The sequence below is a fragment of the Neophocaena asiaeorientalis genome, unplaced genomic scaffold (assembly GCF_003031525.2).
Source record: "Neophocaena asiaeorientalis asiaeorientalis breed wild unplaced genomic scaffold, Neophocaena_asiaeorientalis_V1.1 scaffold116, whole genome shotgun sequence".
Lineage (NCBI taxonomy): Eukaryota > Metazoa > Chordata > Mammalia > Artiodactyla > Phocoenidae > Neophocaena > Neophocaena asiaeorientalis.
The window spans coordinates 3,065,896-3,077,049 of NW_020174561.1; the positions used below are offsets into that span (position 1 = coordinate 3,065,896).

Sequence of the window (11,154 nt, forward strand, 5' to 3'; positions counted from 1 at the left end):
GATGTGGGCAAAGTATATTGAAAACCTTCTGGAAAGGATTCATCATTCTAGATGCCATTGAGAGCATTTGTGACCCATGGGAAGAGGTCAAAATATCAACATTAACAGGGGTTTGGCAGAAGTTTATTCCATCCCTCATGGATGACTTTGATGGATTCAAGACTTTAGTGGAGGAAGTAACTGCAGATGTGGTGAGAATAGCAAGAGAACTAGAATTAGAAGTGGAGCCTGAAGATGTAATTGAATTGCTCCAACTCATGATAAAACTTTAATAAATGAGGAGTTGCTTCTTATGGCTGAGCAAAGAAAGTGGTTTATTGGAATGGAATCTACTTTTGGTGAAGATGCCGTGAAGGTTGTTGGAATCACAACAAATGATTTAGAATATCACATAAACTTAGTTGATGAAGCAGTGGCAAGGTTTGAGAGGAGTCATCCAATTTTGAGAGAAGTTCTACTGTGGGTAAAATGCTGTCAAACAGTATTGCATGCTACTGAGAAACCATTAGCATAATGAAAGGAAGAGTCAATCAGTGCAGCAAACTTGATTGTCTTATTTTAAGAAGCTGCCACAGCTACCCCAAACTTCAGCAATCATCACCCTGACCAATCAGTAGCCCTTAAGGAGGGCAAGACCCTTCACCAGAAAAAAGAAGACTCAGATGATAGCATCTCTAAGTAATGAAGTATTTTTAATTATGTACATTGTTTTTTTAGACTTAATGCTATTGCACATTTAACAGATTACAGTATAGTGTAAACATAACTTTATATGCACTGGGAAACAAAAAAATTCGTGTGACTTGCTTTATTGCTATTATTCGTTTTATTTCAGTGGTCTGAAACTGAACCTGCAATATCTCCAAGGTATGCCTGTAGTCTTTCAAGACTGGCTTCCTTCATTTAGCATATTGTATTTGATATTCACCCATATTTTTTTAGTGTATCATTAGTTTTTTGTTATAACTGAATAATATTTTTATGGTCTGGGTGTGCCAGAGTTTATCTGTTTACAATTGCAGGACATTAAATTGTTTAGAGTTTTGGGCTTTTGTGAATAAAGTCACTACGAACACTCAATTGTGAGTTTTTGTGTAAGTTGGTTGTTTGGGGTTAAATACCTAAGAAGTGGGATTGTTGAGTCATATGGTAAATGCATATTTACCCTTATAAAGACTGCCAAACATTTTTCCAAACTGATTATACCATGTTGCACTTCATCTGCAATGTATAAGAGTTCCAGTTGCTTTGCATCCTTGTCAGCACTTGGTATTGTCAGTTTTTATTTCATTTTTGGAATTCTAATAGGTGTGTAGTATTTTAATCTGCGTTTTCCCAATGAGTAATAATATTAAGCATCTGTTCATGCATGTTTTTGACATCCATATATCTTTTTGGTGAAGTGTCTCAACATCTTTTGTCACTCCCATTTTTTCAGTTGAGTTGCTTATTTTCTCGTTATTGAAATTTTTAATATATTTTGCATATAAGTCCTTTGTAAGACACATGATTTGCAAATATTTTCTCAGTCTGTGGCTTGTCTTTTTATTCTCTTAACCGTATCTCTAACAGAGCAGAAGTTTTTGTTTTGATGACGTTCAATTTGTTCAGTTTTAAAATGGATCATGCTTTTATTGTTTGTTTTGTATTTAAGAAATTTTTGGAAGAATTAATATTGTTAAAATGTTCTTACTACCCAAAGTGATCTACAGCTTCAGTGCAATCAATCCCTATCAAACTTCCAATGGCATTTTTCACAGAGATAGGAAAAAAAAATCCTAAAATTTGTATGGAAACACAAAAGACCCAGAGTAACCAAAGCAATCTTGAGAAAGAAAAGCAAAGCTGGGAGCATCACGCTTCCTGATTTCAAACTATATTACAATGCTATAGTAATCAAAACAGTATATTATTGGCATAAAAACAGACACATAGGTCAATGAAACAGAATCGAGAGCCCAGAAATTAACCCATACTTATATGGTCAATTAATTTACAACAAAGGAGCCAAGAATACACAACGGGGAAAGGACAGTCTCTTCAATAAATGGTGTTGGGAAAACTAGACAGCCACATGCCAAAAAAAAATGAAATTGGGCCCTTATCTCACACCACATACAAAAATCGACTCAAAATGGATTAATTATTTAAATGTAAAACCTGAAACTGTAAATCTCCTAGAAGAAAACATAGGGGAAATGTTTCTTGACATTGGCTTTGACAACAATTTTTTGCTCATGACACCAAAGGCAAAGGCAACAACAGCAAAAATAGACAAATGGGATTTTATCAACCTAAAAAGTTTTTGCACAACAAAGGAAAGAATTCAACAAAATGAAAGCAACCTATTGAATGGGAGAAAATATTTGCAAACCACTTATCCGATGAATTAGTATCAAAAACAACATGTACGACTCAATAACAAAACAATTTTAATCCAATTTAAAAATGGGCAAAGGACCTGAATAAACATTTTCCCAAAGAAGACATACAAATGGCCAACATGTACATGAAAAAGTGCTCATTGTCACTAATCAAAGAAATGCAAATCAAAAGCTCAGTGAAATATCATCTCACCAAAGTTAAAATGTCTACTCAAAAAGACAGAGGGTAACAAGTGTTGGCAAGGATGTGGAAGAAAGGGAATCCTTGTGTACTGTTAGTGGAAATGTAGAATTATGGAGGGTCCTCAAAAAATTAAAAATAGAACTACCATATAATGCAGAATTTCAAATTTTGAATATTGATAATTGAGCCAATCTAAATTTAGTGTTAAGATAAATGAAATGAGAACACTTGGTTTAGTGGGCTTTAATTTCTGTGTGAATCTAGCTATTGCCTGTAAAAATAATTAACACAGCATAGCACCAAAAATCTAAATTCTTAAAAATAAGCGCCAAAGCACTTTCTTTTCTTTTCTTCTTGGGAAGTTTTCTTACTATTGTAACTCAAAGCCTCTACCGACTCATTTTTTTCAGTCAGTTAATTTTCTAGGTGATTTTACCATGTATATCTAAAAGTTTATGAATAATAGAGATTTTTAATATTTTGGCAGGGTAAATGAATACTACTTGAAATTTAAATTTTGTATAGAGTAGGAAGTTAAGGAAAAAATATGACTTTAAAATTAACCAACTTGTTATCTCATTCTAAGATAAATTAGCCCTTAGCATTTGGCCTGGTTGTTATAGTTTCTTTCTTTCTTTCTTTCGTTTCTTTTCTTTTTTCTTTCTTTCTTTCCTTTCCTTCTTTCTTTCCTTCTTTCTTTCTTTCCTTCTTTCTTCCTTCCTTTCTTTTCTTTCTCTTTCTTTCTTTCTTTCTTTCTTTCTTTCTTCCTTCCTTCCTTCCTTCCTTCCTTCCTTTCCTTCATCTCTTCCTCCCTTTCCTTACTCCCTCCCTCCCTCCTTTCTTTCTTTCTTTCCTTCTTTCTTTCTTGCTTTCTTTCTTGCTTTCTTTCTTTCTTTCTTTCTTTCTTTCTTTCTTTCAGGTCCCTCAAGACCCACTGAAGTTTTATAAGAAGATTTACTTTTGCCTCAGTTGCCAGCTCTATTTGCCTTCTACAGAGTTTGCTGTATCATGCACCTCACACCACATTTACCGCTGTCGTCACTGCATTAACCTTGACAATGAGACTCGAAAACGAGAATCATGTTTGAAGTACAAATGTTTACTTCAACGACTTTACTATTCAGAAGCTGATTATGAAGATGATTCTAAAATTGCTTTCCTGATGCAGGTATGATCACTAAATGTTGCCAATCATGGATGAAATTTGTCCATTGATTTTACAGAAAAGATTTCTGCTTTCCCATCCAAACCTATTAAAATAATGTTTCTCCTTCCCATGTTTATTCTTTGTGAAGCTTGCCTCTCTGGCAATTCTGAGTTTATATATGCAGACCTTGTGACAGAAAGTCATTTCAAGAGCTTTAGCTAATATGGTTTAAAATTTTTAAAAAAAGTTTTAAAACACTTATTTCATTTCTTCCCTTTTCCCTCTTTTTTCATTAAAACAATAGTTTTTAGTAACGCTAAGCGAATTGCTTATTCTTTATTAAATCTTAATTTCCTCATTTGTAAAATGGGAATAAAATGATCTGCAGTAACCCTGGGGATAAGATGATAGTTACTAATGAATTTTGAAAAGTACTTAATACCATATAAATGTAAGGTAAAATTAGCGTATTGGAAGAAATATACACAGCTTACTCTGGGTTAAAGATGCAGTCATGACTGTGAGATTGGTAACATATTATGGTTTGGGCAGAATGAGCAGAGATTTGATGAGAAATAAGCTATGTGCACAGAAAACCTCATGAATAATGTTTTCCTTTAAAAAATATACTCAGTATAATTTGTTTTCTCAAGTAATAGAATAATTTAAAATTTTATGTTTAGAAGAAAACATTGTTTTTCACAAATGTTTTGACATGCAGCTCCAAGATATTCAGTACCTGACTGAGAACATCTGGGCATCCCAGTCAGTGCTCAGTGCCTGGAACGATCTCAATGATCTGGTCATGGTCAGGTGGGATAAGTCCTTAGAGTGGTCGCCCTGGAACTGCATTCTTCTTACCAAAGATGAAGGCACTGCTCATCTCAAGCTAAAGAGTGTTGAAGAGGTAAGGAGGTCAAACTTTATTTGGGACCTTAATTTGGTCATTGGAATTATTAGAGGTAACTTGACTGCCTTTTACTACATTCCATGCATAAGTTAAATACTTCCATTGGATTAAGAAACAGAGAACCCATGGATAACAGTAACAAAATACATGGATGGTATGTATGGCAGAGATTAAAATTGAAAGGAAGCTAAGACACTTAAAAGGTAAAGATAAGACATCTGAAAGTCTTTCAAGTACCTAACATGAAACCAGACCCTCCTAATAATAGCAAGTTCAAGCACATTAGTTCCACAGTAAATTCCATAAGAACAGGGATATTGTTTAGTTTATTTGTGTCTATATCTCTAATACCTACAACAGTGTCACAGACTAGGGAATTAATAAGTATTTGTTGAATGAATAAATGAATATTATCACCAGATAGGTATTTTGAAACCTAAAGTCTGTCCTTTGATTAATCATCACAAGTCTGCCTAAAAGCACGGTAGATTCTCAAATAAATTCTGTTCATAATTTTGTGCCCTAAATGACAATCATACTGATGGGGTATAGTTCTGAGGCTTCATTTTTCATTTGCTTCCAATTAACTAGGAGTGGGGAAAGCACTGTAAAAATTAAATACCATTTAATTCCAGTAACTTATAAGATGCAATCTGTAAAACATTTTGATGAACAGAATTGAGGGGTCCCTGATGAGTTCCCTGAAAGCTCCGTTTATACTAAGCAAGCCTATGATCCCAACAGCTGATATTGATTCTCTGCCTTCTGCTGATTAAATTGCTGTACTTTAATTCCATGCAAGACGTCAGCTAAGGGAAAATACAGAAATGACTTCAAATATAATAGTCGTTTTGAATCGTGCTATTTCCTGCCTGTGCTTTTATTAGGGAGGGGGAAGGAGTAAAGAGGAGAAACTAGTTAAAGTTTTAACTTTTTTGAGTAATTTTCCATTAGGAGTCAGGCTAAGAAAAATTTTACTCTAGGGACTGAAGGAAAGGGTAACAAGAAACTGAAGCTATGTTAAATATTATATTTAGTAAACTAAGCTGCCTCATAAATATTTAATCACTGAAAGCCTAGCCAATACTAGCAATAGTGTTTCATATAGGACCCATAGTGGGATTGAAGTTCATTCCCAAAGCTGATATTCCACTGCTTCTTCAATTCATGCACACAACTCCCTTTGTGTATTTAATCAAATTACTGCAGTATCAAATTAAATGTTCTATTCACATGCATTTCTAATTTCAGGATCTTATTGAATTTCTGTAAATAGAGCTCCGTTTATGCCAAGCAACCCTAGTGTAAATAAAGAAATGACTTCAAATATAATTGTCATTTCAGACAAACTAAAAAATTTGCCTTTTTATGGTTTTGGGCTGGTATAATCTTTTAAGTATTAATATTCAGCCTACTTAAAGAATAGTTTATGTCCTGGTAATTTCCAGAATTTCCTAAATGCACAGAGGTATTTGCCATCTCATTGAGTAAAAAACTACTCAAAAATTAAAATAATCTTGACTCCTGCAATCATGATACAAATTGTAGGAAAAGCATGGAAAAAGACTTCTGTTCTTTGAACTGTATATGAGGCAGATCAGTTTCTCCTGGTGTGTACAATGGCCAGAGTAGGACAATAGTGGATTTAAAGTCAAGACACCTGACCCAGTATTTCCCCATTTCTGTCACTAACGATCTGCAGGACATTAAGACCTTCCTTCTTTGCTTCGCAAAATTTTATAAAGGTTAGCGAAAAACATGAAATTGGTCTAAAGGATTAGAGTAGATTAGAGCTTTGAATTCTGACTCTATCACTTATGGGAGAAGTTGGGCAGGTTTGTTAATGTCTCAATGCCCCGGTTTTCTCATCTATAAAATGGGGATAATGGATATTGGATATTTTTTCCATATTATATTATTCTTTAAGAGTTACTTATTGTTCCTTTTATTGTATGTACCATAATGTGCTATTCTCATCTTTAATGATTACTTTTTGCCTTTATGCACTTTGAAAACCTATAAAGTTCTCCACATGTTTTGTTTAATGTTGTATAACGGAAATGTGTTAGTATTTCTTGAATGAAATATGGGCTAAGAAGTGTTGGAATAAGGTTAAATGAGTATTTTGACCTGGTGAATTTGTCTGTAGAGAGGAAACTTTTTAAAAAAAATTTAAGTATAGCTGATTTATAATATATTAGTTTCAGGTGTACAGCACAGTGATTCAATATTTGTATAGATTATACTCTAAAGTTATTATAAAACAATGGCCATATTTGTCTATGCTGTACAATATATTCTTGTTGCTTATTTATTTATACATAGTAGATTGTGCCTCTTAATCCATACTCCCATCTTGCCTTCCTTTTCCCCACTGGCAGCCACTAGTTTTTTCTCTGCATCTGTGACTCTGTTTTTATTTTGTTATATACATTTGTTTTATTTTTTAGATTGTACATGCAAGTGATAATATAGAGTATTTGTTTTTCTCTCTCTGTCTTATTTCCCTAAGTATAATACTCTCTAGGTCATCTGTGTTGTTGCTAATGGTGGAATTTCATTCTTTTTTACGGCTGAATAATATTCCATTGTGTATATATACATATATACCATAGAGAGGAAACTTTAAAATAAGCCTAGGATATTTCTACATAATGCTTTCTTTAAGAATGCCACATCCTTTGGCTCCTTTTCTCCAGGGCTTTCTTTATCTTGACTTGACACTATGGAAGGATCTTTAGTAAGGAAATATCTTAGTAAAGAGATACCTAACCTTTCAGAAAACAAATTTTAGGAGGAGGTACAGGTAGTATTTGTGATTTGGTTGAAAAGAAGAGTCAATTAAGATTAATGAAGAGGGGCTTTCCTGGTGGCTCAGTGGTTAAGAATCTGCCTGCCAATGCAGGGGACACAGGTTCGAGCCCTGGTCTGGGAAGATCCCACATGCCGCAGAGCAACTAAGCCTGTGTGCCACAGCTACTGAGCCTGTGCTCTAAAGCCTGCGAGCCACAACTACTGAGCCCACGTGCCACAACTACTGAAGCCTGTGCGCCTAGAACCCATGCTCCACAACAAGAGAAGCCACCGTGATGAGAAGCCCATGCACCACAACGAAGAGCAGCCCCTGCTTGCCACAACTAGAGAAAACCCGCACGTAGCAACAAAGACGCAACGCAGCCAAAAAAACAAAAAACAAAAAAGATTAATAAAGAGAATAGACAGTATTTATTAATTCAACCAGAATTTGCTTTTCAGTCTGCCGGATATTGTGATAAGTGCTTGGGGAAAAGCAAGGAAATACTTCATTGTTTCAGTTGCATTTGAGTTTAGCTGCAAATAACAGACTAAGCAGTATAATGACTTAATCAAATATGGGGTTAGTTGTCTTATATAATAGGAATCCAGAGTTTGGCATCTGGGGACTTGTATGGTAGCTCCACAATGCTCTCAGAAACCCAGGCCTTCTAACTTCTTCCTCAGCCATATTTAACCTTTGGCTTTAATCCTAATGATTGTGTACTCTTAGAGACAGATAGCTACTTCATCTTCTGCATTATATCCCCCTCCTAGATATGGCAAAAGCCTAAAGGTACTTCCCACTCCTAAAAAGCTTCCCTGTAAGCTTTATCCAATAACTTCTTTTTTAAAAACGTACATATATACATGTGTGTATATATAAATATATATATATTTCTGCCATATATGTGTGTATATATATACACATACACACATATGTATATATGTATATATATATATACACACACACACACACACACACACACACATATATGTCAGAAACTTGTCATATGGCCACCCCTAGCTATAATAAAGCCTAAGAAAGCTGAGCACATCACAAAATACAAAATAAGGCCCCTATATAGAGTCGGGCCTCTAAATATAAATGCAAGAGAGGATGAATATTGGGTTGGCAAGTAGCAGTGTGCCCCTCTCATTAGAAAACAGATTGTCTTATAATGTGACAAAGCTACATAACAGAGAAAGTTCAAAGTGCTGCTATAGCTGTGGAGAGACAAGAAGCCTAAAAATTAATCATGAACAAATAAAAATGGAAAGACACAAAGATTTGATAAAGGCAAGAAAGTTATTTTCTATTTAGAAGACAGAAGAGAAACACAAGAGAAACAGTGCAGGGACTCATATCTTAGATAGTAAAAGGGGTGACTAAAGAGAAGCTTACATTGTCACAGCACCATTGTGATCTTTATTTTGAACTCTGGAGATATAGAGGGAAGGACTAATTTTAGGAAAAAAATTCAAGTGGGTAATTGTATCAGTATTGAAATAGATTTAAAGAGAACTAAGGTGACAAGAGCATTCACACAAAAATATTGATTGACTCTTTACCTTATGGTGCCAAGACACACATGTATGAAAAAGACCCAGTGTGAGGGACTTCCCTAGTGGTCCAGTGGGTCAGACTCCACACTCCCAATGGAGGGGACCCGGGTTCAATTCCTGGTCGGGGAACTAGTGCTGCAACTAAGAAGCCCACATGCCACAACTAAAAAAAGATCCCTCGTGCTGCAACTAAGACCCAGCGCAGCCAAAATAAATATTTTTTTTTAAAAAGACCCAGTTTGAATCTTTAAGGAGCCTTCCTTATCATCATGGAAGAGACTCGCAAGTAAATAGTGAAATTCAAGGCAGAATGAACTAAATATTACAATTAAAATACATGAAAGTGCTTGCAAGTATGGAAGAAGGAGGGGTTAGTTTAGACTTAGAGAGGTCAGAGGGAGAATCAAGAAAGGCTTCCAGGTTAAAGCGTCATAAAAGCTGAGCCCCGAAAGATGATGGACAAAGTGAGAATAAATGTTTTCTGGGCTGAAAGAACTGAGAAGTAAAGGCACTGAGGCATAAAAGTGTTTTTACTTGGCAAAATATATTTGTGACATTTAATAGAATTTGATTTTCTTTTCTTTTCAGGGATATGAACCCTTGTTTATTCACAAGATCAAACACAAACATTTCCTGGCTAAGAACTATTTTTCACAAATTCCAGTGCTGGCTTCATTTTTACTTGGTGATGGTGAAGTAGATGAGATCAGAAAGAAACATCAATCAGAACCAACATCTAAGATTATACATATCCACAGGCCTAGTCCTTAAAAGATCCAGGACTATTTGTTTGATGATCAGCACTTTTGTCCACTGCTAATAGAGTAATACAGAGGTCACACAGTACGGTAGTAGCATTTTATCTTTTATTGATTTTAATTGTTCGTCATAGTGTCGTAAGTTGTATGAAGAGAAAACATCCCTATACAAATGCTTTATTGTTAGTGTTAAATTTAAATATAATTGTGTTACTGAAATTAATATTTTAAAGAGAACATTTTATTTTTACTTATTTTCACATTAAAATTTTTAAAAATTTCAACGACATTATATTACAGTTAAAATCAACAGACAAACAAAAGCTAGGCTTAACTTTCCACTCAAAACGTTTATTTTAGGAAAAAAATGTAGTTATAGGAGAATAGTCAGTATACGGATGAGAGGAAACATTATAGAATTCTCCTTCATGAAAATCTTTACATATAGGATAAAAGATGCTATGTTTTAATATAGGGATTTGAATCTTCACATTTTATCTTCTACTTTCATCTTCCATTCTTCTCAAAATTTCAATGAAAAAACAAACAAACAAAAAAGTTCATTCCATACTGGAAAACAGGGTGAACAGTGGAACTATATTTTATTCTATGGTAGAAAAACTCCCTGTGGGGCAATGACGAAACTCTGTAAGAACAATAAAAATGGTCAAGTAAACTATAACAGTTCCTTTCCCTAATAAACCAAAGGAATAACCTTGACCACATGCATGTCAGGGACGTACAATGATGAACAACGGTATATGAGTCAATCTTAACAGGAAATACGTTCAAAATAGGATAATTCAAGTAGAGTTTATTTACAAAGGGACTTCTTATAAAGCGTGAGCAGTGTGTAAGGAAACTAAGGGAATAGTGTAGGAGTGTAGGGTCACTATCACATAAGCTGTGTCTACCCTAATCTCAAATGGATCTGGGGAGGGAACGGTCTGGGAACCCAGAAAGAGAGTGTAAAGGAGATAACTGAGAAGATCAGTGAGCAACTCTCAGGGCCCTAGGTGATCTCATGAGCTAGAGAAATAAATATCAGACCTCACACTTCTCTCTTCCTCCAGTCTCTTGCTTGGGTTTCCCATTGGAAGAACCCAAAAGGAAAGCAGAAGAAATAGAAGTCTGTGGACATAATTCGTATAGCTTCAGGGTAAAGATCAGGGGAGACAAGTGGGAGAGTGGATTTGGCTGGCTAAAGAGAAGGCATCCAGCTAGAGAGAAGAATTAAAAGTGAAAGTGAAGAGCTATAATTCAAGTAGCAATATTTCATACACACACAACATAAATATATATATTTGCATATATTATACTTACATATAAGTATATATATGTGTGTATGTATATATATTATATATATATAGAGAGAGAGAGAATTCTCTTAATTTCAATCAGTAATTAATGAG

At 34.7% G+C, this 11,154-nt stretch overlaps 1 protein-coding gene across 2 annotated transcripts in view; it reads left to right on the forward strand.

The window, feature by feature from the left end:
* The window catches only part of IQUB (IQ motif and ubiquitin domain containing), a 67,351-nt gene extending 57,551 nt beyond the window's left edge, over positions 1–9,800 (forward strand). For both annotated transcript variants that reach the window (XM_024757805.1, XM_024757804.1), the window contains 3 exons: positions 3,488–3,736; positions 4,437–4,622; positions 9,573–9,800. In XM_024757805.1, the coding sequence (XP_024613573.1) occupies positions 3,488–3,736; positions 4,437–4,622; positions 9,573–9,755 (618 nt within the window). In that variant the 3' untranslated portion in view covers positions 9,756–9,800. The remainder of the gene's footprint in view (positions 1–3,487; positions 3,737–4,436; positions 4,623–9,572) is intronic.
* Positions 9,801–11,154: the final 1,354 nt, after the last annotated feature.